At 37.4% G+C, this 27,669-nt stretch overlaps 3 protein-coding genes across 15 annotated transcripts; 1 reads left to right on the top strand and 2 right to left on the bottom strand.

The window, feature by feature from the left end:
* Window positions 1-328: 328 nt before the first annotated feature.
* On the bottom strand, window positions 329-6,233 carry LOC105688380 (wolframin). 2 transcript variants are annotated; one of them, XM_012404765.3, is made up of 6 exons: window positions 5,823-6,233; window positions 4,417-4,521; window positions 4,097-4,313; window positions 3,796-4,025; window positions 2,522-3,729; window positions 329-2,434 (listed from the first exon to the last, which is right to left on the bottom strand). In XM_012404765.3, the coding sequence occupies exons 1-6, from the start codon at window positions 5,878-5,880 to the stop codon at window positions 1,643-1,645; spliced, it is 2,610 nt and encodes an 869-aa protein (XP_012260188.2). In that variant the 5' UTR covers window positions 5,881-6,233; the 3' UTR covers window positions 329-1,642. The 2 variants fall into 2 exon arrangements, with proteins under 2 accessions (XP_012260188.2, XP_012260096.2); XM_012404673.3 differs by lacking the exon at window positions 5,823-6,233 and adding an exon at window positions 5,573-5,791.
* Window positions 6,234-6,382: 149 nt separating this feature from the next.
* On the bottom strand, window positions 6,383-15,715 carry LOC105692055 (epsilon-sarcoglycan). Of its 6 annotated transcripts, none has more exons than XM_048658785.1 (11): window positions 15,579-15,715; window positions 13,935-14,120; window positions 13,614-13,753; window positions 13,341-13,516; window positions 13,127-13,228; window positions 12,560-12,734; window positions 12,076-12,320; window positions 9,163-9,234; window positions 8,424-8,570; window positions 7,241-7,309; window positions 6,383-7,144 (listed from the first exon to the last, which is right to left on the bottom strand). In XM_048658785.1, exons 2-11 carry the CDS (start codon window positions 14,062-14,064, stop codon window positions 7,120-7,122), a joined length of 1,281 nt encoding a protein of 426 aa, XP_048514742.1. In that variant the 5' UTR covers window positions 14,065-14,120; window positions 15,579-15,715; the 3' UTR covers window positions 6,383-7,119. The 6 variants fall into 6 exon arrangements, 5 of the variants coding, with proteins under 5 accessions (XP_048514742.1, XP_048514741.1, XP_012266442.1 ...); XM_048658784.1 differs by lacking the exon at window positions 15,579-15,715 and adding an exon at window positions 15,311-15,479; XM_012411019.3 differs by lacking the exon at window positions 15,579-15,715 and adding an exon at window positions 14,996-15,386.
* Window positions 9,896-23,931, top strand: LOC105691935. 7 transcript variants are annotated; one of them, XM_048658763.1, is made up of 11 exons: window positions 9,988-10,021; window positions 16,153-16,232; window positions 16,589-16,630; window positions 16,983-17,083; window positions 17,632-17,783; window positions 17,854-18,074; window positions 18,150-18,290; window positions 18,368-18,529; window positions 18,613-18,798; window positions 18,929-18,994; window positions 20,375-23,931. In XM_048658763.1, the coding sequence occupies exons 2-11, from the start codon at window positions 16,173-16,175 to the stop codon at window positions 22,016-22,018; spliced, it is 2,775 nt and encodes a 924-aa protein (XP_048514720.1). In that variant the 5' UTR covers window positions 9,988-10,021; window positions 16,153-16,172; the 3' UTR covers window positions 22,019-23,931. The 7 variants fall into 7 exon arrangements, with proteins under 7 accessions (XP_048514718.1, XP_048514720.1, XP_048514721.1 ...); XM_048658764.1 differs by lacking the exon at window positions 9,988-10,021 and adding an exon at window positions 14,541-14,559; XM_012410805.3 differs by lacking the exon at window positions 9,988-10,021 and adding an exon at window positions 15,911-16,053.
* The last annotated feature ends 3,738 nt before the right edge of the window (window positions 23,932-27,669 follow it).

Consider the following 27,669-nt stretch of genomic DNA (forward strand, 5'->3'; position numbering starts at 1 on the left):
TTGTTCCTCCTAGTTTACAGATATCCGTGATCATTGAAAAAAGACAAAACTAATGTAGGTTTTATATTTGTACATAATCAATTGTTATACTGATACAACGATAATGCAATAAATAGTTCTCGAGGTAAGGTGGACCTTTTTTTATACTTAACGAATATAACGTAGCATGCGATGATGGATTGAACGGTGTCAGTACCATTGTTATAAATTATTTGTTAAGTATTATTGCCAAATGTGAATAAATACGATTGGAAAAATAAAAGATTTTCAATCGCTGGAAATAAATAGTACACACATCGTATTCGACGAGGAAATAACCATGATGACGTTTCCTTTATAACCATTTTATGTGAGATTCGAAATAAAAGTATACATTGAAAACGGATATGTTGGCACAGTATTAATTTCAATATAGCTGCATTAATAAATAAACACCACTCAAAATCGTAGCTGTGCCAAAGCTACTTTCATCCAAACTAAATACATCAAGGCACGTCTATTACTCATTTCATTTGAAATACTCTCTCCTCAATATTGGTCGTTATTGTCTTTCTACAGAACTGCGAACGGCATCGATCACGTTTTAAAGCAATAACAACTTCAAACCGTAACTCAGATATCCTCGCAGTAAACTATTCTGCAAACCCTCTAAACATTCAACATCGATATAATATAATAACCATATTCTGCTTTGTTTGGAACAAACCAAAGATAGTGAGGAACTTATGCCAAAGGACATCCCACTGAAGATCGTTTGTGGTTATAAATAATTTTTTAGGCTAACCTTATGCTGTTTTCATCAGTACATTGGAGTCAAAATCTGTCGCAGTCAATTCTGACGTAATGAGCCAAGAAGTTAACAATACTGAAAGTCTTATTGGGCTGAGAAGATAAAATGAATGATAATAGTTGTGATATTGAAACATAATATAAAAATATAATGATAAATGTTGATCTTTCTTTTTTTTGGTTGTCTTTCTGATCGTAACTTTAGGAAAATACGTTGATTCTAAAATATACATATATATACTCATTAGGTCTTTTCTTTTTTAGGTTTTCAAAATACGTGTTCCTAACAACAATTGATAAATATCAATGAAATCTAAATACCTACACTAGATCTGAGGTCATGGTAACGTACTAATATATTTATATAGTTTTATACACAATATATCTGTTTCATAAATACATTTCTTTTTTTTTCTTTTTCTTTTTCTCACGACACTTGCAGAAGCATCAAAGTTCAAAACTAACATTTCAAAAATTTTGTACACGATATCTTCCCACTACGCGTCAAATCCAGTAAGACCGAACACTTCACAAAGGTGAAGATTCGCATACAAAGAAAATAGTTTCAAATAACCCTGACAAATTCATCCAGGAAATAGGTTCGAACTTTCAAGTCTTCACTCCATTAATAATTCGTCACGTCAAGTTATTTTTTGGTCCAGCGAGGAATGGAAACTGCAAAAAGTTCCTTTCCAAATATGGAAAGCAATTTTTGCGGCTCTACAACTCTTGCCTTGTACTTAACTGAATTACTCTACGCATAGACCGACCGTTAATTAAAAGTCGATTCAAACGGCTTCGATACCTTAGGCAGAGACTAGAGCGAGGTCATCCAGGATCGTTTTTTGAAATCCTACTTGAAAATTACCAAAGGATTCAGTAGGAAGTTAAGCACAGTTTTAGCTCCCAGGTAAACGTCACTCATAACGGAGGTAAAAGTTAGCTGATATTTGTAGCGTTTGAACGACTTTAGTCGTGTAGCGTGGCAGACGTGGCACCCTACCTCTTCCAACTGTAGATGAGGTTGCGTACCACCTAGCAAAGATTCACCCTCCAATTCTGAATTGGTTAGAATACCAGTGAACCATATCTTGTCTCCCGAGTAAATATTAAGACTAAAATTAACGAACGAATGATCGGCCATCAGAATCAGCTCTCCGTTGCTGCCCCATATCCCACTTTTCATTTTAACGAATATTTCAAACTCGTATCTGTTCCATGAGGCCAAGTGACATTTGTTCCGTCTTTTCTGAACGTCCAACAAATTCTTGCAATTCTTTTTTTTCAGATCGTCGCCGACCGTGCAATCGTCTTCGTACGCTTCGCCGTAAGAACAAGTCAATGGTATTCTGACCGCGTCAGGGAGTTTGTTTAATATTTTCGCGAGATTGTTTCTCACAGATTTTACTCTTACTTTGGTGACATACCCCTCCCACGATACCGAGATTCCTTCCAGATCGGCGCATTGCACTTGCACTTGCGCCAACGACGACGATTCCTCCCACGCTGGTTGATGACAATAATTCTGATACTGTTCCCAAGACAATGCGGGGGCTGTTTGGTAAGAAGTTGCTTCCAGCTCTCTTTTGTTGTTGGTGATCATCGACCATCCGAGCCAGAGCCCGGCCACCGTCCCCAGCGCAATCTTGAAAAATTTCCAAATATGAGGTCATTCAACTTGCAGTGCGATAGAAAAATGAAAGGTGTGACCATCGGGGACAAAAATCATTACCTGTGCGAAGGTGATGACCCCGTTGTACCGCTGGCTTCTTGTTTTCTTGACGTACCACGATATCAGAAACGGCGTCACCCCCAGGACGGCGGTGATGGCTGCTCGCAGGAGGAAATCGGTTTCCGGCAAATATTTTGCGGCTGCAACGATCGGCAGAGCGATGGAAGCGACGCCGGCAATGGGAAGGAATAGCACCATACCGACTATAGCCAGAGCACCTCTGATCAAACCGTACCAAGTAGCACCCTGGGAACTGAGGATAGCGATTTGCCACCAGCTCAGCGTTACGCAATGAGGAATCAGCGTTTTATAAGTACCTCGCCAGCCGTCCCTAGCTGCCATTTTCGCAAAGACGGCAGGTATTAGGAGGTAAAATACGGCTCGACAGTTGAGACAAAATTCGATGCCGTTACCCACGACGTAAGAGGCGAACGTGGGAACCCGAACGTCGATGAATCGCCAACTCTGGGTCACTACCATGTCGGTTTCGTAGGGATATTTAGCGAGGACGTGCACGCCGAAACTGAACAGGGCGAGGAAGTCTGGAAATCTGGAAGAATCCTTCCACATGAAATTCAACAACGTTGTCAGAGTCAGTGCGAATGCTATGATAGTGAATTCCGACTGCGGCGTCCATTGTTGGGCAATTATTGGGTAGATCATCAGATTCGTTAACAGAGCGAGGAAAAAATGACCAAAGGGCTTCAGGTTGTTACGACAGAACTGGTACTCGGCTTCCTCCGGATTAAGGTTACCTCCGGAATAACTGAGGAACAAACCGGACCAGATTCGAAAGTCTGTCAGCTCTCGCTTTTGTTGCAGCATTTGGAACGTAGCGACCACCATGACCACGAAGGAGAGGTAGTAAAGAGTCATGGGAATGAAAAGTATCAGGCTTTCCGTACCGAATAAAGAATAGAGCAGAAGGAGGAGCAGAGTGTGCATATTAGAAGTGAAGAATACTCTCTTAAAGATTGGAGTTCCCCTTCGCCCGAGGAGCTGAACGAGCCATATGTAAAGCCTTTTTAGCGAAGCGAGGGGATGGAGCAACGGTCTTTGCAATAGGGGAATCGTGTCTAGAGCTAACTGTGAAGGTTCGGCCAGACACAACACTTGGGAGACTATAGGAAGGGATCCACGAGCATAGCTGGCAGCAGCGGAGACCAACGCTGCTTCGGTTATCTTCTCGCCTTGATGCTCGGACCAATCTAGGAGCGAAGAGACATATTGAGGTTGGCGGGACACAGAAATTCTTGTAAAACGGTTTCACATACCTGGTAACGATTCGGAAGACCTCTCTTCGTCTCCCATGAGTGAAGGATCGTCGGAAAATTCGTCCCTAGGAGAACTATCGCCGGTGCTGTCGCTTAGTGACTTTTGTCCGTGATTCCGTGTCGATTCATCAGACCTAGAACCGCTGGGTCTACTTGAAGTTGGGAAAGCTAGGTCGCGCATTCGCCTTTGTAGCTGCTCGGTTGTAATGAATTCTTCGCCATTCGACAGACTGTTACAAACAAGTGGATCTTTAAATCATCCGCAGGCACGATTATTTAGGCAGAAGTTACGTCTACGCACCTTGTGAACATTTCTCTAGCTGCTCGTCGAGCTAGTTTTTCATCCTGCGACATATCCAGGCAACTCTTGACGTCGTAATAGTTGTGTTCGGTGATTCCTCGCCCCGTAGTCAGACATTTTCTCAGAATATCTGTGGCCTCCAAGTTTCCTTGCTCCGAGGCCTTGGTGAGCCAATAAACGCCTAGCTTCGCGTTCTCTTCCTTGTCAACTTCCAGTTCTACGGATAAATAATGACTCTCATGAATATAAACTGTCTTCAAGTCTGGCTTGAATTTGAAGCCCGCAACGATGTTGAAGTTCAAGTGAATTTTGTAACTCACCGCAGCGCTCGTCCAAAAGTTGCTTAGCCAGAACAACCTGAGATTCGGGACATCCATCTTCAGCCAATTGAGAGCGAAGCCTCCGAAGAGATCCTCGGGGACCATCTAAATGACATTTAGCAAAAAATAACCCAAAGCCTGGTACCATGCTTCCAAAATATTTTTTTACAATCCAATGTTGTTTACTCGGTTGTCACGAATAGAAGTGTTACATTTCTGTTAGGTCTAGTCTTTGAGTTATGATGGCTCAAATTCAGTTGAGTTTGAACTTGATACAATCTACTCTGTCTGATATTTTGTCAATGGGGACTCTAGCGAGCTGCACAGGTCATGTTATTGTATCATTATTGATTTAACAACATCATCTGCATGTATAGGTATAAAACACATACAATCTCCGAACTATAGATCTTATCGAACAAGAACAATAAGGCATAAAACTGAAGAGTTAACGGCATGAAATTACAGAGTGAGAGATTTGAAGAGTTGAAATGAAACACAGAGTCCAAGAGTGTCAAATGTATTGTATGGAAACCCTCGTGAGATGTAGAAATCTCAGAAAATAGAAACTGTAGTACCTCAAACTAAATCGGTACTTTGTTACTTTGAAGTTTGGGCGTTCCAGAAAGATCTTACGGAGTTGTAATGAGTTGCAAGGCGAGTTAATTTCCTGTATCCTCAACATCGCTATAAGCATGACAATCTTTGGAGAGTAGACAATCTGGAGAGACCAACTTTGTACCGCTAAGATATCACAGCATTACACGTCAGGCAGTGAAGCCATTGAGAATAGATAAATGACAAGATGTAGAATACTAATCTTTTTTCTAAACAATCTGAAGCAATCAGTGGTCCGAAGAGAAACAAACGAGTACTGCACGAATCGCGTTTGAATTTATCAATACAGCGAAAGCTGAGAATTCTCGAAGCCTCCTCACATTGATAATCAACACTTAAACCGAAAGTGTTTTAATTAACTGGTCTTCCCAAGCCTCAGTCGATTATTGATTACCATTATCTTTACTGCAACTTTACTTGTGGAATTGTTTACATGCCAAGCTCACTTGTAAAAGGCGACCAGTGAATCACTGATTATACTACATAATTCAATGTGATCTTTAGGTTCAAATTAAGAACTCGATCGGCTTTAACGTACCAAATACCGATCTCATTAACCAATTTTCCTTCACGTCAAACGGTGGAATCGAACTTTCCCACATTCTACCCACATGCTCGCATCTCAAATCTAAAAGAAACGATACGGATGGAAATATTTTTTTGCAGCTACGCGGGTCAAAATTTAACACTCGTTATAAATGTGCCCACCCACACCTGGGAACGTAGGTATGCAAACTGCACTTTAGCTATCAGTCGGGATCGAAGGCGATAACCGTCTGATTCATTACCGTGAAGGGTCCACTGCTTTCTGCCTGATCTTCCTGACATCGGCACGACACCTGCCATGCGGTTATGAATTTTAGACTCTCAATACTGAGCGAACATTCAAGGTAGTTCAAATTGCCGAAATCATACGATCATAACAATCACTGGCAATTGCGTCACAAACAAACACTACCCAGGCCGCGACTGGCGAGCGACTGAAGATTCGATGGAACGAGAAGGAAAGGAGATCAACGGTTCGAACGACCATGCGCAACGGTCTACAAATGGCCATAGGTTGGCTCGTTTTGGAGCGTCTTCTTGAATTCTAGTGATCAAGCCAATCAAATACGCTGGCTTGTGGTTCGTCGCGCGCGTGCAAAGGTTACACATTTTCAAACGGTCGTGAACTTTCGATATTCACTTTTTTCAATTTATAAATAAACGCTGGGGAATGATCTTCGTCGAGTCTTATCGTTCTGCCGATTATCACTATCTTCGATTCTACAATTTTCAAATAGATCTGCCCGATGAAAATCGTTTCTCGGACAGGTGATGCGGTGTGGGTATAACTAATATTGGTCTCTTTACTAGTAATGCATTTTATTAGCACAAAGTACAGTGATTAATGCACACACGTTTACGTATAATATTGACAATCACTTTCTAAGTTCACCTTACAAAGTATTCGACCCATGTGTCGAGGTCACAATCTGCTGTGTTACAATTACCCTCATTATGAACATACTTCAAATACTCAAAGTACTGTGATAAATGGCCGCTAAAAAATGAAGACATTTTCCAACAGGATCCAAAGGCGGTTGCACTCATGAGGTGTGAAAAAGCAATGTACGTAGATATGATTAAATATTGACATACTTTAAATTATGTAAAGCTTCTGTAAGCATGGGTGAAAAGGGTTCCAGGCACTATCCGAAGCTTTGAAGTCCTGGTCTCGAAAATTAGTGATGCCTAAGTTATAAAAGACTGTTACGATAAATGGTAATCTAATTTCTAACCGCTATACCACAGTGCTACATGATCATACGATCACAATACACGTCAATCAAATCGCTTCGCTTGCCTCGGAGCAGGCAAATCTTGGAGCCAGTTTCGAATGGTTGTGGAATCGATCGAAGGGGATGAAGTTTTTCGAATCGATTGATCTTATTTCTTTTCATAGCCATTTTACATCACTTCAGAATTGTCTGACGAGTAACCAGAGGTCTATGTAAAAAATGAGAGTTCGAATCAATTTGTCCGGAGGTCCTAATCTTCGGTCCTCTCTTAGCAAAACCATGTCTTCGCCGGCTCCTCGTGTAGTCAGAAATCAGCACGGTTCCCAGCTCTGCGTTAGCCAATTGTGGACAGAATTGATCAATCGAATGTCGATGGAAATTATTTCAATTTTCTAGATTCCGCAAGTTGTTTGTTTCATACTCACAAGTTGTTCGGTCCCATGTAAGGTGGAGGATTGGGTCGGACGTATGGATTACATCGTTCGACAGACGTTCTGCAACATGCAAAGTGAAATGATAGGAAGTATTCAACTGATCTTCAGTCTGAAATAAATTTTCTCTTGACCAAAGTTCTCTTCCTAACAAACGCTATTTTTTTATTCTCATCTACCACGCCTTTGTTTGATCTCTTTGGGCCTGGGCTAACCACAGGGGGGGCTATAAAAAAAACCGGCTCCTACACGTAGGACGCATATATTTCAAAGGATCCTCTAGTCTCTGATGTAATTTATGCAAGCGTATCTCCTGATTATCTGACAGTTGATCTCCTCTGATTCGGTGGTTTTTGGACAATTTTTCGTATATCAGAATTCTGATACATGAGGCGTCGTTTCTATTTTACCAAGTACATAACATCGGTAGTAACCTATGAGTGTAGCGAAAAATAATTCAATCAACACTTTCAAGGTCTGGAGTTGCGAAGAAGATGCAGACCGCATCATCACATTGCACTGCGGATGGAAGAATGTTTGGAAATTTTTGGAGATCGTTTTATCTTTCCAAGAAACCTGGCCCATATTCTTCGATTCTTTTTTACTGGGTATCTAATTTTCTGTCTGCGTAAAAAAAAGAAATCTAAAATATGTACTTGTGAAAAGAATTGGTCATTTTTTAATTTCCCTGATCAAATTTCGGTCAAAGACCTGAAACATTAAAGTTTTATTTTAATGCGGCTGGAGGGAAAGACAAAGGTTTCCAATTTGGGAACCACTGGTAGAACCCAAACTTCTCCCACGTTATGATCGTGTTGAAAACGCCGGAATTCCTAGGATGAAACGAACACTAGTGTAGGCTCTTCTCGGTTCCCACAAGCGGGTCTGGTCTCGCGGCCCGCCCACGTACCTCGATAATAATGCGTTTCAGATGCTTCTAAGTTGAAAGTTGGAACTTTCAACTTTGAGATTCTGACCCCCATTACGGAAGTACTCCAACCAATGCGTAAAAACTTTTCCATACGTCAAAGAGGAATTCAAACATAGGAAGGTTGAATATTCGAATATCGATCAAAAAATAATTACAAGAAGTAATTAGCCGATGCAAACAAACCCCCTCAGCGGAGTCTAATTTTTTCAAATAAAGTCGCAGGATCTAAATTAGTTTCTTTCATACCTTGGACTGCGCGTCAACGAGTTTCCAGGGCTCGAGGGCTGAGCTGAGAGCGACCTGAGCGTTCCTTTTTGTAAAGATGCATATTGGACCATCTGAACATCGGAACCATTCCCAAGACCCTCCACTGGTGTTGGCTCTCGTTTTGGACTGAAATAAGCGAACATCTTTCTAATCTAGTATTCTTTGAGTAATTGTTCGTCATCAACGTGTATGAATCTCTTTTCAAGCCTTCAAACTTTGAAGATCCAAATAGTAGAACTGTCCTTTACCGACGACAGTAGTCGACAAAGAAGGCAGCGACAAATTTTAATCTAAATTCTTACCAGGTCGGTAAGACACGTTATGAATGGTAAGTTTTCTACGGTCGATACAGAGTACAACAAACAGTACAGAGTAAAACAAAAATTAATATCAACACACGAACTGCTGGGTCTATTATATTTTGCAACAAACCGTTGATTCATAATTCATAGCTTACGGTTGTTAGAAGCCATCATCGAAGACGAGTCATCCAATTCGAAAAGCTCACAATCGGCTAATCGTCGTTCTATGTATTACCATCACGAAAGAAATTCAACAAAAAAGGAAGAAAGTTGTCACAAATCTGCGGCAAATAAACAAAACCTTTGTTAATATCACAATACGGTAGGTAGCAAGTTATGAAAAAATAAGCATTGTTATAAACGGACGAAATAAAATTACTGATAAAAACGAAAAGAGAACTTAAAAAAAACTTTACCTTACACCCGGTTTTCGATCGACACATACGTTAAATAACTCGTAGAAATATCCGTGGGATTCCGGATCAGTTCTATAAAAATAATAAAAAGTATAATGGCACGTCGAACGATACAGCTAGCTACATGACAATATTTCAAAGGAATGAAACGAATAGAAAACTCTTCGGCGTCTGATGTAAAGTAACCGACTCAATCGAGATAAATAAGGCGGAAAAATTCGAACTGTCAGCGCTTTCGATTATCGAAATTCTACCCTTTTTTGCATCGCCTCTCCAATTTAGGGCACACGATTACGTTGGCGGTTATATAATTAAAGAAAAACATAACTTAAAGGTGTACTTTACATACTTATAAATGTGGACGTAGACGGAAGAGGCTGAACATTTATTTGTTCTGTGTAAAAATGGGACGGAACGGTGTTTGTTTAGTCAACAGAGATGAGTAAACAAGAGTTTTTTTTTTTTTTCTTTTCTTAATTTTTTTCTTTCGGTTTGTTTTTCGCGTTTCAGAAGCGGTCGTAAATAGGTGCAGATCTTTTGGCAGAGAAACGTGCTATTATACACTATGAATATGTACTACACGGTCTATACATAGGTATAGTTATACACCTATGTACGCGAATAAATAGCGGAGAACAAAATAGGCGACGAAGAACGACCAACCAACCGAACTAACTCATCATTTATTATAATATCTCAACGATTCTCTTCGCTCTAGTCAGTATACCCGGCATATTTCGGCAACTCGCGACTGCAGATGTACGTAATTAGAAAAATCTCTGCTGTAATTATCATCGTGTTTTTTAGTACAATTCCCAATTGTATATTTACAGTCATCGTTGTCACTATTTCGTATACGGTAGGATTTATTCATTTTTTAAGCCCTTGAATTACAAATACGAAATCGATAAGATTCCACGGTAGCATCGATGAAATTTCTGAAAAAACAAAAATGCGGATCCTGCAATAAAATTTTCATGTCTGGTAATTCATTGTGAATTTATACCTGTGGTTGTAACGCGCAACCCGAACGGCATATTTTTAGATATCTCCGGTATTTTTGATTCCTCTTTTTTCGAATCGTTTATCGTTCCACCGCTACGGATATCATAGATTCGCGGTTGATGAGTTACTTGAGTTTGTTTTAAACTTAAGACTCTGTAATTCGTCAAAATCAATCGAGTCTCCAAATTCTTCTTTTCAATCTCCGGGCTCCTCTATTCGTTGATTTCCTCAGTTATCGCAGACATAAATGCAAAAATAAAAACGCGAATCTGATCGGCAGTCAAAGCCGGAACAACGACGAGGGGAAAAAAAAAAAAAAAAAAAAAAAATGGCGCAACAAAACTGCACGTGCGACTGTGATAACCGGAGAAATACACGTATGTAACATAATAGTATACATACGCGAAGTCATGACGACGCGTTTGCCGCGTTCTTGACGCGCTGTATTCGTGACGTCAAAAGTGTAAATAATACTACGCGAGAAGATGATTACACAAACTAGAAAAGTAACGGAATATGTATACACGTCCTACATGTATAGTGTGTACAAACGTGACAATTAAAAATAAAAAGTTGAAAAAAATTGTTAAACGATAGCGACGTGGCCGATGATCACTCGGAACGACGCGTATTTATAATGTGGAAATAATATATTTTTCAAAGTGCTTTTTTTTCTTCAGTTTTTTTCAAGAACGACGATTATAATTGTAATATACATAACTCTACGTAGATTCGACCGTGCTGCAATAAAGCATAATGGGTGGTATATCTATACTATAAATAAAACTTGTTTTTACGATAGAAAAATGGAGTTTATATTTCAAAAAGTACGATCATGAACGTATACATATAGGTATACTTGATTTTATTCATATCCACCCATTATCTCTTGTTCTTGTAACCGCATCGCAACGATCCATATTATGAATATAAATTGCGTCGGAATATCGAAGTACGTGCGTATACTGTTATCACACGTGCGTCATTAGTTGTGGGAAAAATTTTAGACGCTCTTTCGTACCATAAACCACTATACACACACAACATGTGGGCATGCTATTATGCGTGCAGCACGCAATATGAATTTCTTTTTTTAACGAGATATATTTAGAGCAACGATAATAATTGGACGGCGGGAAAAATAGACCCCAACTTGTTCTGGAGAGATTTTTTTCACCACCAAAAGAACGTTCGTAACGGTGCGTTTCCACATATCCGCATGCGATGTGAACATCGTATGGACTTTTTACCGATTATACGAATCGATGAAGATGTGACGTCATGGCGATTACCGAATCGTCATTTAATTAATTCGAACGAATCACACGATGTGGGGTAATTCGAAAAGATTCACGTTTCGAGGAAACTGATGATTCACGTTCACGCATAGGCCGTGGGACACGTAAAAGTATATCTATATAACTTTTTCTTTCACCGGGTACGAAGGGATTACCGTGTTTTCGGTCCATTACGATGGTGGTGGCGTAGTATCGTGACACGCATAAATTCAGTCATTTGACTACGTGCTTCTCGTCGCGTAAATACACATATGTCGCTGTAGTTTTTTTTTTTTTTTTCCATTCTTTTCACTCGGGTTCTGCTGTACAAATACATTGAGACACGTGACTTACGTCAGTGTTCATTTGAATTTGAAACCCGCACCTCAGACAGGGGTACCAGGGTACCTAATTAACTGGAATTCGATTGGCCTACAGGTGTCTAGACGTTATGAATGAATGAATGAGTGATCCAACGGATGAATGGAAGTCCAATATTTATCTATACGTCGTAGAAAGTCCCCGTCCAATAGGAAATTTGTATCTAATACACCTCGAACTGGGGAACGCTCCAATGATTCTGAACGCCCGAAATAATAATCATATCCATGGTAGAATTTTGGATACTCACGCTTTTTCATGATGCAAGCAAAGTGTCGCTGACAAAAAACTGACTAGAATGAACAGTATTGCGGCAGGTATGAGGACCGTAATCACCATCTCTTTGAAGTAACTTCGGATCGGTGTTCCAGCCTTTGTCGGTCTTGCCCATCGCCATTCGGTGTGACCAGAAATTCCTGAGGACGGTAACCCAATAACATTCATATTGGGGTCACGCCTCGCACTTTCCTGATGCAGGCTGTGATCCTCCTCGATCTGGAAATGGGGTTATTAAGATGGAAAATGTTACATGCAAATCGATGGCAAAGAAGATATCATTCGATCGAAGCAAAACTGGTCGAGTCATTTCAGAGCCATTCTTGTTCAACAGAGGTACCGGAGACTCGTGTGGCCCAAATTTTAAACTTTGGAAAAACTCAGAGAATCACAGACATAGATGCTCTGATTTTATCCCAAATTACTCGATGCTAGATTTAGTGAATGTGTGAACAAACCAATATGAAGCGGCACCAATCTAAATGGAATCCCTCGGATCTGAACAATCTCTCCACGGAGGTTCGTTTGAAATCTCGAGGGCAGTTGGGCAGTTTTTTTAACGGTTTCACCTCTTCTTGGAGCGCGTGCATATCCATTGAGAATGATGCAGAGCTACCCAGTCTCAGAACGACTCTAAAATTGGAAAATGGTGATTTATAGCACGGCGAAGGTTCCTTGGAAAAGTTATCATCCATTCAGGAAATTGAAGGCAAATAGTGATTCAGTGAGAATCAGAATAATGAATCGCCGAAATCTACTAATAAAGATTAGTCTGACAGGAAATAATTAAAAACCAGAATAATGATGAAGGAAATGCGTAATGCGGTAGCTAATCTTTGCCACTGGTTTAACTTGTTAATAAAAAATATATCGCCGATAGCAGAGACCGCTAAATAATTGTGTCGCGTTACAGGGGTGATAATGTTATCAGAATCTAGAAATTGAATTATTGAACGCGTAAATAATCCAATAAGAATGAAATACAGCGGATTTCACATTCTGAATCAATGAAATCGGTAACTTACCCCTCAGCTTCTCCTGGTCTTAGAGGAAGTCGAGCTCCCATTTCGATAGCAGATGCCAAAAACGTGAAGTAAAGGTCCGAAGCATCTTTCCATAATTCATTTCTGTTAGTATAAATCCAAAAAATGTGAGCTAATGAGGTTTGCGAGTGGTTTCACATCGTGGTCTACCGATCTTAGAACCTACGAATAACTGAAAAATTATCTCTGTTCATACTTAAAAATGTCCAAAAGCTTCTGGGTGCGATTGCTATTGAACATGTCGTCGACGTTTAAGTTATCAATTTTCAATTCCACTTCATTCTTAGCTGGGTTCTTCTTCTTCTTGACGTTCATATCCATGATCCTATACCTTGTTTCGTAGGTGAACTTATTCAGTCCAATAACTTCGAGCTGAAACACAGGTTTTTCAAGTGGCAGATCAATCAATGGACAATTTTCAACTAGTCGTATGGCTCCTATACGTATAATTATGACCGATGGAATTTACCTGAAAGTCTGCTTGGTCGGGTGGTGCAACCCCGTACAAGAAACCATTGTGATTTATCTCACTGTACGTATAATGAATCCAAGGTGGTAGATCTGGAGAGTTCAACAACGACGGTTGATAAATGAATTGATCGTATTTCCCTGAAATTATTCATTTCAAATCTCATTCCTAACTTTCTAATTAATATTATATAAATTGATAAATAGCAGTGAGGGTTGATAGGTTTTGTTCAATTTAGAAGAATGGATGAACACTACGGTTTCAGCGGTGTAGTTGTATGTAAAGTGAAGAAAATTAAAATCAAGCAATAACATTATTCACCATCGATGCCCCAGTTGAATGATTCCGGAGTTATTGGAAGAATGAATAGCTTGGAGCTTTCTATGTCTTCCGCAGTTACCAAAGTTACCATCAATGCGATTGACGCAAAGAAAATGTGAAGATTATTCATTCTGTATTCGTCTCAGAACAGGATCCGATTTTCACAGATTATTGAATTATTCTTTTCTGCAAACAACGAAATTGTACAGGTGATAGATGGGAATGAATGATGAGCAAATGTTGTACGAATCTGGAAAATGAAAAACCGATTTGTATTCTTCATAATCACAGTTATGTGCGAACCTTGAATTTGGTGAAATTGATAAGCAGCACATGTGTATGAGCATATATTTTTTTTCGACTGGTATGTAAACAAGATGTAAGCGTACCGAGGAGCAGAGGTGTATGATATTACCCGAGTATTTCTGTGCTTCTTTCGCGTCACATCGTAAACTCGTGTTTATTTTTGCTGACAATTAATTGAACCGGAAAGTGGGTAATAACGTCACACGACGTTATATCAGTCACGGGTCGTGGTCAGCTATCATGCCGTAATTTATTTCAGTTCATTTCCGCGACAGCACTAACCACAGCCAATTGCCACAATTGCCAAGGCTCAAGATAAGTAAGTTATAACAGAAATGGAAATATAGTTTTTAATCATTAGCTTCGCAGCACCAATGGTGACAAGAAGTCAGGTGTTGTAAAAATTGGTGTAAATAAATAACATCACACTCTTGGATGTTGAATCTGGTCATTAGTGAGAAGTTCGTAGGACGGTAATGAGATAAATTAATCAATCTCCAAATAGTAGCAAGGACTGTAAATGGTGGTGTAGTGCATATCGGTGCAAAGAATTCGAAGCTGTAATTGGACAGTCGATAGAACGCGGTTACGCGATTTCTTTCAACTTTGGGAATGCGGAAAATTTGTCGTAATTTACGCATACGACACATTTGGATTACGATGATAAAAAAAGAAACAACGTGTTGGTATGCAGCGGCCAATTCGCCGGAACGAAAATATTCAATTTCAAATAACAGTGAATGAACGGGACTCACTCTTGCTGTGGAATCGATGAGGATTCAATCCCTTATCCAACGTGGCAAGATGTCAGAAAATTTTCGATTCACCCATTCCGTAAAATAATCTCGAATACACTTTCTCACGACTGAATCATTCTTAATGAGGATTGAAGTGACAGTCGAGCAGACGACAGATGTCCACGCGCGCGCGTGCTTCAAGTTCCGTATAGCAGAAAGTAGAAACTTGAACGGAATTCACGTTTATGTTGGGGACACACCGGGATCGACGTAACTCGGATATTTTTAGGCCTTTCGTAACATTTTTTTAGCAATAATTTGGCGAAAACAAACCCTCGCCGTTGGCTGTCCGTTGATTTTCATTCGTTCAAATGTTCCGAGGGAGGACCGTTGCTTCGGATTCCATTCTGAATTAAAATATCCAACGCAGAATTTTCGTCAACGATGTTCGTGATTTACGTCGAATGGGTTATGGGCGTTGCTTGAGTTCGCGCATAATTTGCGCAGGCCTCTCCGCCGCTTCCCACAACCTATTGACGTCTTTTGTAGGCGTGGTCTTCAGACACGTACGTACGATAGCGGTATAGAGGGATATATTTACCACACATAGCAGCCACCGAAGCTCTTCCCGTCCGCCAACAACTTGCATTATTTAATTAATAATGTGTAATTGTAGTACGCGTTTAGTTCCCAGTGAAGATCGGTGTGTTTGCCACTTCCACTGCCGCCATATTTCACCACGGGGGTTGAAGTTGAAAGTTGAAACTAAATAAACAATAATGAAGAAATGAAATTTCGAGCGGCTACCCCAATTCTTTAAATACCCAAACAACGGGGTTGTATTTCGCCCCGTTATAAAATCTGAATAAGTGTTGTTTTTAAGTTCTTCGGTTGTGCTGTCCTTCTTTAAGTGTGACAATAGTCAATGTTTTAGAAAAAATTAAGAACAGATAAACAAATATCTAATTTTAAGGTGAATCCTGCAGAGCCCCAATTGAATGGTGTGAAAATTAAATGAAAAAGAACTCTCGACAAAGTGAAAAATGATTAAATAAATGTGTAGAAAGCAAACAAAAGTAAGCGAGGTGGAATGCTCCCCTTGAATTTTTGAGTCTTTGTTTCTAATTTTTGTTAAGTGAACACATTTTTGATCTTCGTTATTCTTCTTCCGCCAGAGATATTCAAAAAATCCGAGATGGCAGGTTATGTTCCGGTTCTTTTGATCACAGCCAACGTTGGCAGTATATTCGAAGAGGTATGAAAAATCCACATTCGAATTGAGCTTAATCTATTCGATATTTCGTCAAGAAAACTTCGTCTGTACATGCTTCACGTACACGTGATATTTGTTTTCATTCGTCACGATATCGAATCTACCCTTATCTACTTTTTTTTTATGATGGTCGACTAAACAGGAAGCCGGATTCAAGTGCCGGAAATTTAGCAGATAAAATTGAACGGATAACAATTCGTTTTTGGCTCAATTTTAATTGGAAGTTTTTCCGTGATCCAAGCGAATCTTACATTACCAAAAACTAATGCTCCATGTCGTAAACATTTATCTCTTTCATAGGTAATTATGTTTCTTTCAATTTCATTTCTATTTTTCAGCCCGGTGTCATGCTGAATATATGGACGGAAGAATTTCTAGCTGTGAGTAAGATTTTTGTATTCCTTATCGAATGGCTAATCAGGGTTGCGATAAAATTTCAGCTATCGAAAAGGTCCTTGATATTAGAAAAACGAAAATAATTCTTGATAACCATTGAAATTGGAATTTCTCACAACCAAGTACCGAAATTATTTTACAATTGTACTCTTAGATGAATTTTATATTTTGTCCGAAAACTTGTATCGTTTTACCTCTCTTAGATATCTTAGATTTTTCAGAGATGAATTTTTATAAATTTGAATTCAAGGCTTCTGCAACCCTGTGGCTGAATGCGTTGAGAAATGGCTTTTAATCCTTTGGTAATGTTGGTTACTTTTTGTCCATTTTATGTAGACAATAGCCCGTTTAGATCCCAAGTTCATAGCGCTTCACTGCCAAGAAGTTGGTGGAAAAAACTACGAGCAGAGCATGAGGCACGTTGAGTATTTTGTTAGGTAAGTACCCCAAGTTTCAAACAGAAACCTTTTGTACCCATTTATCTAGGAAAATGCTTGTTTCATATAAATTATAAGTATTTTTCCTTTTCTTTTTCAAGAAAGAAAACACTATCTTCCTCGCCGCGTATACTTACTTGACCTGAAACGCATGGTACAAGTATATCTAGTAGCGTTATTAATGTGAGGTTTAAATTCTCTCAACCCTTTTCTAAGGCTTCAAGTGGTGCGCCAGAGTCTGGTAATTCAATTAAATACTCTGAACCTTGAACCCTCAGACAATGTTGATGTGGAAGTAAGCAGTTTCATTTTAAAATTAATATCGTACTCATCAGCATGAGTTTAATTATTAACGCGCTAGATTCCACATTCTTTTTTTTTTTTAGTAACTAAAACAGTTGAATATGGGAACAGATGAAAACAGATAAGAATCCGTTTATTCCACAATGAAATAGAACTCGACAAAGGATAAAATTATACCAGATAACATTGCTAACAATGATTCTCTTATGCGAATGAAGCTCTCATAATGACTATGTTTTTACTAGGCTGTTGATGTCCTCGGAGGAATTAAGGCTGTTTGATAAAGTGAGGGTTTTTCTGGATGAAGACTTCTCATCGGCTGAACACTTCACCGCTTTGGGAAATTTTTATTTTGTGCACGAGTCGTTGAAAGACGTACTTTTATGGGACTTCAAGGGTAATTTGAATTGCCATAGTGGTATATTTGTGGCGATAGTTCTGTATCTAGTTTGCCTCGTGAATTGCAGAATCCAGTTTTGTACCCGTGAGCGGAAAGGAGGTTCATTCCGGAAACATAGAGGCAGTAACTACCAAAGAAAAAGCAAAGTTTCCACAGGACTTTTTTCCGGAGTGCAAATGGTCGAGGAAAGGCTTTCTACGGACTCGGTGGAGCATCAGTGGAACAGTTTTTGATCTCATAAACATTCACTTGTTTCACGATGCCAGCAATTTGGTTGCGATGGAAACGGTAGATCTCTTTTTACCTACATTACTTGCCGACGAAGTTGGTCGTAAATAAAAATTTTGAATATCTGTTCTCTAGTTTCCTTCAGTATACAGTAAAACGCGGAGAAGAGCCTTGGAGCACACACTGGATCGATTTCACAACGATCAGTATGCGAACGTCCCCTACTTCCTATTTGGAGATTTTAACTTTAGGACGGACACCGCCGGTGTCATAAAGGTGAGACCAGATCAGAAAGGATGAGAAAAAAGTAACAAATTACATTGAACAACTAACATTTGAAATTTCATTTTCAGAAACTTACAGAAGACACTCAAGAGAGTAAACTGCCAAATCAAAACAACTTTTCGAAGCTGCAATTCCATAACACAGACGATGATTTGATCCTCACTTTGGGCAAGAAAGAATTTTCCCATTTTAAACACCAGCACATGTTCATGAATAATAGTGCTGAATGGGTACATATGTTAAACTCATCGCTTTTTATGACTCGTCTGTTTTGTTATCACCTGGCTAATTCTTCTCGTCTCTTTTTACACAGCTTCGAGAGTACGATAGAGAGCTTGAAGACTTTGAAGGAAGATTGTTGGAGTTCCCAATTAATTTTTCACCCAGCTACCCGTTCGAGGAGAACATTAAGGAAGGTAGCAACTATATGAAAACTAGAGTTCCAGCATGGTGCGATAGGGTCTTACTGAGTCCTACCGCTAAAACGATCGCTGATCAAGTAAGTATCGAAGATTATTTCAAAATTTTTCAATCAACGGGAGTATAACCCACGCATGATTCGCGACACGTTGACGTCAGTAAGAGCTACAAAAGTGAATTGATTTACCGTCATGATTTTTTCTCTCCAGACTTCAACATCTGGTGCGGTGGAATATGGCATTATCGGTCCAACTACGTGCATGGGCGATCACAAGGTAAGAATGAAATTCTTCAACTATCGATGAAAACCAGTAGTTTGTCTGATTTTTATTTTTTTTATTTTTTGTTCATTCAAGTATTGGGTATATTGAAATGATGGTCGATATTATTTATACTCACTTCTTAATGCTGACTCTGATTCTGATTAATCATTGATTACGGTGCAGCCTGTTTTTCTGGAGTTTCGAATGACTCTCTAAATACTAAGGTATCTAAAACTTCTCTGTCTATTTTCCCCTGTCCCCCTTATTCGATTTTTCTGTATTTAATAGCTACTTATTTCATTCTTGTTTTCTTCCTCACTTCATATCAGTTACTGATACACTGTGAACATAAACTTAGAGTCAGGCATATCTTAGGGCTTGCTGATTTACCATTGTCCCCAATTTCTTGACTTCTGTTTTACTAGCTTGTTATCTCGTTTATTTTATTTGGATATAATCTGTTGAATTGTCATTGGGCCTACTTCTCGGTAGCTGATCTATTTATTTTTTGACCGTCTTTGTTACGTCTGAAATTTTGCTACAGAATTATCAAGATCCCAAAATTCAAATTCTCGTACTGATTTTGTTTTCAATAATGTTAGAGACAAGATTGGGTAAAAAATCAGGACAGAGTATTGAGTATATCTTCCCTGACAATCTGTTATCTTGAATTCACTCCTATTTGATAATGCCAGTTGAGAAAATCCTATTTCAAACAAAAAGTGACGTGAATTAGACATTTTTAAGCCTCGGTGGATCCGATTCTCGCCTGTACCGAGGCAGCACAACGTCAAGTATGGCAAAAAAATTTCAAAACTTGTAATTAACATTCTTTGATGTAGATAATGTCATCACACCTCGACGCCAAAGTTGACGAGAAGTTCTCTGACGATCTATTGTTTCTCAGCAGAATGTCTTTGAGTCGTACGTCGCGATGTCAGAGAGATTAAGTACTCTCAATATTTGCTTATTTCCCCGTCTTTCTCAACTAAGCTCCAACAGTTCTTAATATAATTCTGTAGCACCATACTCACAGCCTTACAAGTCTCATATTTTACATCATACTTCGTCGGATGCCTTGTTGAAATTTTAAATCGGCTCTATTATAGCTTTAAAAAGATTATAGACGAAACCCTGCCACGTACTACATGTGGTTTCGAATAGCGATAGTAAGTAGCTTACCACCCTAGTTTGAAGTCTGGCTGTTGTCCGTACGCTAATTGACAGAGAAAATGATGCCTTCAAAGTTACCCAGTTGACGCGCCTAAACTTAAAATCTCGTGACTCTAGCGCCTAACAATAAAATCCACAAATTATTCACTATTTATCAATAATGGTGTACGCACTGTAACTATAGGATGATTGTCCATGTCTTTTTTTTCAAATTTTCAGCCGGTCTACCTGAGACTTGTACTTCTTTCGGACGCAGGTACAGTAAACTGTTGCCGCTTGGCTAACGCTCCGCAGTTTTGCTTCCAAGTGCCTGACAGTTTCGTCGATACGTTGTCTTTGTTGCCTGATTGCCGTAGTTACCTTAGTAAAGCAGTGCATACCGAACACTCGGCTAATCTTTTGCACGCTGCGCCTGTTAAGCATGATCCATACACTCCGGACAGCATGGATAGTCCTAGTCCTCGCGTATTAGCTGTTACTGGCGAGGTACCGGACATAGATTTAATGAATAACATCAACGAAGAAGTCGACGAGGATGTCGAACCTGCGCATCGTGTTTCAAGTGCTTCTAAGCGAGTGAACATGGCAGTGTCACCGGCATTGCTGAAGTCGAAATTGGAGCTGATCGTTCAGAGCAAGAGTCGAGACTCCAGACTCGAAGTAGACGACGATGTTGAGATTACAAAAAGTTTGAGCGAATGTGACCTAGAAAACGACGCCAAATCTGCTGGAGTCAAGAAGGAGCGAAGAAGTAGCGATGTTTCCTGGCAGAGATCGCATTTGCTGACTCGTGCATGGGTCCAGGGTAGAGGGCATCAGAGTTACGATTCTTTTCACTCAAATTCAACCCGCAGATCCTGTTCTAGCTCCGATTCTATGAATCTGAACGATGTGCCACCCGATATGGTGATACCCAGAATAGCCATAATTAATCCTAGTAATTTTGAATCGAATGAAAGTTCTGTACATCTTCACGATGACAGACAAAGCTGCTCTTACTCCGAAACAAGGCTGAGCAGTTATTCGGATAATAGAACAAAAACTGTAAGCGGAGAAGCCTCGAGTTTAGAAAAGTCCAACGAGATTACCAGCAGCGTATTTCAGGAGCGAGGAGATGCTGGCCTCGACATGAAGAATATTTATGTCTCGGTTACAGAATTAGAAGTACCCGACAAGTTAACCGGGATGTATTTACTTGATGATTGCAGTATTACCAGCACTTTGGATACAAATTTTACAAAATTAGAAAAAACTTATTCAACAGTAGGGACACCAAAGGCGCAAGACACATTCGACTCAAAATCTATGTGCAAAGACAACAATAATCAATACATACTCGAGGACGAAAAATTGGAGATTCTCAGGTCTGGAAAGGAAGGGAAATCTCAGACAATGGAAGCAAACAGTGATTCAGGAGAAAAAAAAGTGGATCAAAAATCAACGACTTCAAACAAGGATGAAGATTACAAGTGTAGTAATTCTATCACGGAGGAGAATGATTATTCAAATATTGGAATAGAAACAATGGATCTAGATAAAAGTCAAGTAGAAGATAAGATAAAAAGTGAAACCAGCGAAACGCCAAAAATTTTTGAATCACAGCGTAGTGATATTAATGTGATAAATGAAAACCTGAATACGTACGTTAGTAACGCAGTATCATCGAATGAAGTAGATTTATCGAAACCAGAAAATCGCGAAGATATTTTGAGTTCCAGGAACACGACGCGAAGTAACTCAACACAGAGTCAGGACGGTAAAGTAAGACTAAAATTAACAGCACATCGGGTAACTGAGAAGTGTAAAAATGATATTGCCAAAGAGAAAGGCAAGTGCAAGAGATGCTGTTGCACGGTATCCTGAAATTGAATAGACCTTGTTTCGAAAAAAAAGTTATTTCAAATTTATATTTATTTTTCTACTATTAGATCGTACAATTATTCGCGCAACATTATTATCAATCGTGTCAGTTCTGAATCTCATTTTTTCAACATTCGCTGTTATTTATCTAAAAATATTATTTTAACGAAAGTAGCTGGACCATAAGTATTCCAAGCATGAAGTGGAGAGAATTAAGTCAACTTCTTTGGAGGCATGGAGCGATGCTCGAATCAGAAAATATTCGTATACGTATCTGTTAGTGAGGTGATTCATTTTAATACAATAATTAAATTGAATCCGAGTATAGTGATATGAAGGAGACACCTTGTTCGATGTATTATGCCTGGATAAACAATGATCCACATCATTATACTTTGTATATAATCTGCAACTATTGCATAGATTATAAAATTCAGTTGCTATGTTGACTGTGATTAATTTTAAAGAAATATTACGTTGATTTTAAAGAGCTGCACAGAGCTCAATGGCATCCTGGTATTTGGATTAAACTGCCAACGTTTCTAATAATCATGCATTGTAATAGATTGAGTGTGACGAGATAAATAGTTTGTACTCGACATTCTTTTTTTCTCATTTTTTCTGCTTTGAATCTTTGAAGCGCACAAATAACCTATTTTCATTTCAATCAAAGACATACACTATCGCACCCTCGCTTATGTAAATTTTATTACTATCAACAATCAATTCTAAGTCGAAGCCAAATTATAATTTTAAGCTACAAGTTACTAAAATAGCAAAGAATCAGAATCTCTTGGACTGCAGTGAAAGAAAAGCCGTACTAACAATAAGTTAAGGTGTCAGGTTCGATCAGGTACCTTGATTTTTCTGGAAGTTATCAAATAGTCCTGAGAGATCCCAAAAACGTTACAGAAATAAACTCTCATCACAGCTATTTTGGATATTATACTCGCTATTGGAATGAGAAACATATCGGAAGTGGCAGAGTACTTTGATCTATGATATTTTTCATTCCATGAATATTTTTTCTATCGTGTAGTGCAATGGGTTCGAGTGCTCGGGCTAACTGGTTTCGTTACGAGACAAAAATTATAGATGTAGTGAAAGAAGTACTGATTTCGCTGAGTATTATAGTTAGTTTATCATTCGCCTCAACGACAGTCACCGTACTGTCAGTTGCAGCGAACACCTGTTATCGTATTATAATTGTTACATACAAGTTTATTGGCAAACAAAAATGGACATTAAAAAAGTGACAGTGTACAGTATTTTTGGCGGAGAAAAAAAACAATATCCAATGCCCTTCGCACTTCTAACTGTTAGAGAAGCGACCACCGAAATGTTTGGGCTAATTCCTAGCGGTTTGCAGTAGATTTTTCTCTTTTGACTCAAGAATTTATCGGTATGATTATTTCTTCAGATGAATATGACCTGAGAAATTGTTGGATTTTCTAGAATCTGAGTTCTAATGGACCGTATTTTTAAAACAATTGGGCGATTTCGACTCAAAGGGGGAGCGTAAGACCTTTTTTTAGCTTGACGATTACAAATCAATAATTAAAATGACCCAAGTATCAAACTGTAGTTCACTAGATCAGAGGTCAAGGAAAAAGATGTATTATTATAGGTGTAAATTTAGCTAAATTATGTTTTGCCATATTAATTTTTAGAGTATTCAATGATCCGGTGTTTTATTGTATATGTATGTACTATACATTTGTATAGTAACTGTGTAGCGATTTTAACATTGCAATTAGTCATTGATAGTTGTTATACGATATTGGTAGTTATGTATCATACCTAGAAAACAGCTTGATTACGGATAAATCAGTAATGTGTAAATAGATGATATTGTATTGAATATTATCATTATTATTCTTTTTTTGTAAATATAAACTATTATTTTTTGATAGTTATTTATCAAGGTTGCTTTATTATTCGCACCTTATTACTTTTATTATTTTCCTCCCGATATATTTTCATCGTACAACCACAATTATACATACACTGTATGTATATAGCACAATTTATTACTCGTCGCTAGTGTGCCTATAATATAATAAAAATTCTTCAATATGTGTTTTCGGAGTTTTACGCTACTTTATAACAATATCAGTTGAAAAATCTGTTCTCCTTATCTTTAAATTCATCATTCAATGAAATTTATGGATTCTTATTCAATTAGTTTTCGAATTATTCTTCTCATAATTTCTTCGTTTTACGTGTGCGTTTTTTATTCACATACACATTTATATCCCTACTAATAATAATATACATTGGTATGATTTTTTAATACTGTTATTATTATTATTATTACTATTATTTTCTTCTTTTCCATAATACTACGTTATAACAATACTTACTTTATACAGGTAATTATTTCTTTTTTTATATTATTTGATTTTCATTACACTATATATGTTTTCTTTTGACTATATTTTCTTCTCTTTTTTTGCAGTTTATGATAATCAAAATAATCTTGCAGCGCATGTTTGTTTTACTGTTGTTATTGTCGATGCTGTTATCATTATCATTATCATTATTGTTGTTGTTGTTGTTGTTATTATTATAATCATATTATAATCCTTTCCGATTTTTATTTTATACCTACGCGCTTTTGCCAAAGTAATTTTATTTTATTTTTATAAATACAACAACGCACGTGTCATCATAGATATATTGATCTATATCTATGGTGTTATTAACTTATATAGTATATAAAATTTACAATTCGATTGCACATATAAGACGTGCAACAATGTATGAATTCGGCATAGGTGTGATATATTGGAGTCCTGTCGATTGTTTGATTTTAAAAAAGTTGATGTTTTGTCGCGCAGATTCTACGTCTACCGATGTTATAAATCACGTCGAAGAAAAGTTAAGGTCGAGACCACCGAGTATAACGAGTCCCCAAGAAGTTTACAACGATGGTACAGCAACAATAACGAGATACATACACATTAAGCACGCTGATTCTCCGGTGAAAATTTTTCGAGAAACGACCGTCTGATATTATTACACATAGTCACATATTGTAGATATAGTAAGTATATTATATATATATGTATAATCTGATACCGCGTATACATAATTATTTATAATTATCTTAAGAGCTATAAAACAAAAACGATAAAAAAAAAAAACCAAAGAGATATGAGAGAAAAAAAATTAAATGAAACAAGCAAGTAGTTGATTTTCATGCAGATTAGGTATGTATGTGTGTAACGTAACGTATGTAACATAAGTATACCGTGACCGTGCAGATAAATCACGTGGAAAAAAAAAAATGAAGAAAATTAAGTGTCGAAAATTATTCCGAGTTATGTAATATCGATGTTCCTATACGATGGTACGATGTGTACTTATACATATAGTGTATACGATTTGTATTCACGTGTTTCGAGAAAAGATTTTTTCTTTTTTTTTTCTTCCCCCTCTAACGAATCGAAGAAAATAATTTCTGCGAAACACGACATAACCGGTGATCAAATTGAACAATATTTTGATGAACGATTATCTAGTCATGAAATTTCGAATCCGGAATATGATACCGAAACGAATTTTCCGCTTTCTAGAGTAAAAGAAAACAAAAAAAAAAAACCACTATCAAAGTTTCTCATCATGGCAATTAAAATATGGGTACAACGAACATTTGTTTTTGTGAAATTATACATTTCGATTCAATTGAAAATTCAAATATTTTTTACTATCTCAATTTTTGCATCCTATCAATAATAATTTTTATTGCAACGATGATCTTTGTTGTTTTTTTTTCGAATTATTTATCAATCGAATATTTCAGGCAAATATTTTAACAATCTGAAATTAACTTTTATTTTCAAACGTTCATATCATTCATATTCGGAATAATAATAACAAAAATAAACATCAATAAAAATAATAATAATAATGATTGTGTAATATTCATCTTAAAAATACTTGAAGCATTCCATGGTAATGATAATAATAATGATACGTTCTATTGTATTTCAAAAAACGTCATACATAGAGATTCATCGATAATTTCAAATGAATTTGGGTATCGAAAGCTGATTTAATAATTAATGAAATAATAATAGTAATAAAAATAAACTAAAAGAATTGCGTCATTAGATGAACAAATGTGTCAGATGATTGATCCTGATTAATTACGTAACAATATAGATACAACAGATCATTGTTGGTTGGTATAAGAATTATGTGAAACAGATTTCCAAACCATTCCCATCCATAATAACTATTATTTCGTCGTGTGCAATATTTATAATTTATAAAGAAACAAACAAAAAAAAACTAATGAAAAGCGAGTAGCGAAAGAGTTGAAGAAGAAAAATTTGATTAGAATAAAATTATGCTTAGAACGTGAAGAGATCTGAATGTTATCAATTGAAATTATAATTTTTCAATCAATTATTTCACGTTATTCGATAAATAAAAATTGATGTAATATATCTCTATAATTACTTATAAATTTATCTCACGTACTTAAATCTTTTCTATTTACGTCGTCATTGTTTAATATTCATGGGATATTAGAAAAAAAAAAAAAAAATTACCCTACTAAAGCACTATACTATAATTAAAACACGTATATTTCAAAATTATGGGGTGGTTGTTGGTACAACTTTTGTAATATTCGAACACAAAAAAGAAAAAAAAAAACATACGAGCAGCTACAGCTGGTATTCAAAAGAGAAATAAAAATGTGAAGGTTAAACTTCCCTCGAATTTACACGAATTACACCATGTAGGTATAGAATGGTATTACAATAGTTATTATTCGAAATGATGACGAATGAAAATGATTTTTAGGATATTTTCACTTAATTTTAAGTAAAATGCGTTAGCGTATGTATGTATGGATAGTTACATGTAATATGTAGATACATGTATGGGATGTTCCATGTGAAAGCAGCTTGACCAGTCTACCGAAAATCCGAATCAGTTTGAGCTTTTTGAAATATTTTACTAGGTCATATTCATCGAAAAAGATCAGTGATCTGATTGATATCAATGTACCGAAAAAAAACCCTTGACTTTGTCAACAATGAAAAATCACGACTTTTAAATCAAATCGAGTGCCGCAATCGGAGTTCACGAATCTATTAGCGACTGCAAAGAAAAATACTTACCAAAATTTGAACCGATTTCCAGACGGTCAAGTCGATTTCAACAGGAGTCCTTCCCATACATACGTTAGGTACACGTATGTACTTATTGTTAGATACCTATCTGAAATTAGAATAGATCAGTGACTAGACCAAAATAAAATAGAAACTATATGTATGTATTGCATTGTTTATTTATAACGTCTACTTACCACGCGCGCGCGCCGGATATCGGTTTCATTTGTCTTTTGAAATTTGGATGCTTCTGTTTTTTTTTAATCTTATTTTTCCGGCCTTTCAAATTCGACTTTGATTTTTTCGAATTCAAGTTAACTCTATGTTAAGAGACACATGAAAAAGGCCTTTTCGAATTTTCGGTAATTGAAAATAAAAATCCCCTCAAAATAAAAGAAAACGTGTTTGTTGAAATCGAATAATTTTTTTTTATTCCTTTTCCAACGTCATGTTTCATCTATCATTAATGCATGCGTGACACGGCTGTCCTGTTGAAACAGCGATGAAATATTTAAATTGCACAATATA

Source organism: Athalia rosae, chromosome 7 (genome assembly GCF_917208135.1).
Source record: "Athalia rosae chromosome 7, iyAthRosa1.1, whole genome shotgun sequence".
Taxonomy (NCBI): domain Eukaryota; kingdom Metazoa; phylum Arthropoda; class Insecta; order Hymenoptera; family Athaliidae; genus Athalia; species Athalia rosae.

What these genes read in the sequence shown, in the direction of transcription:
- LOC105688380 (XM_012404673.3), bottom strand. Translation starts at nt 5,636, where the DNA reads ATGTGGGAAAGTTCGATTCCACCGTTTGACGTGAAGGAAAATTGGTTA. An exon ending in GTTAATGAGATCGGTATTTG is followed by an intron (nt 4,522 to 5,572) that starts GTACGTTAAAGC and finishes AATGTCATTTAG; the next exon opens with ATGGTCCCCGAGGATCTCTT. An exon ending in GGGTCATCACCTTCGCACAG is followed by an intron (nt 2,435 to 2,521) that starts GTAATGATTTTT and finishes AAATTTTTCAAG; the next exon opens with ATTGCGCTGGGGACGGTGGC.
- LOC105691935 (XM_048658761.1), top strand. Translation starts at nt 9,920, where the DNA reads ATGTACGTAATTAGAAAAATCTCTGCTGTAATTATCATCGTGTTTTTT. An exon ending in TTGTCACTATTTCGTATACG is followed by an intron (nt 10,022 to 16,588) that starts GTAGGATTTATT and finishes TCTATTTTTCAG; the next exon opens with CCCGGTGTCATGCTGAATAT. An exon ending in CTAAAACGATCGCTGATCAA is followed by an intron (nt 18,799 to 18,928) that starts GTAAGTATCGAA and finishes TTTTCTCTCCAG; the next exon opens with ACTTCAACATCTGGTGCGGT.
- LOC105692055 (XM_048658785.1), bottom strand. Translation starts at nt 14,064, where the DNA reads ATGAATAATCTTCACATTTTCTTTGCGTCAATCGCATTGATGGTAACT. An exon ending in GATCGAAAACCGGGTGTAAG is followed by an intron (nt 8,571 to 9,162) that starts GTAAAGTTTTTT and finishes CGCTTATTTCAG; the next exon opens with TCCAAAACGAGAGCCAACAC. An exon ending in TACATGGGACCGAACAACTT is followed by an intron (nt 7,145 to 7,240) that starts GTGAGTATGAAA and finishes TGGCTAACGCAG; the next exon opens with AGCTGGGAACCGTGCTGATT.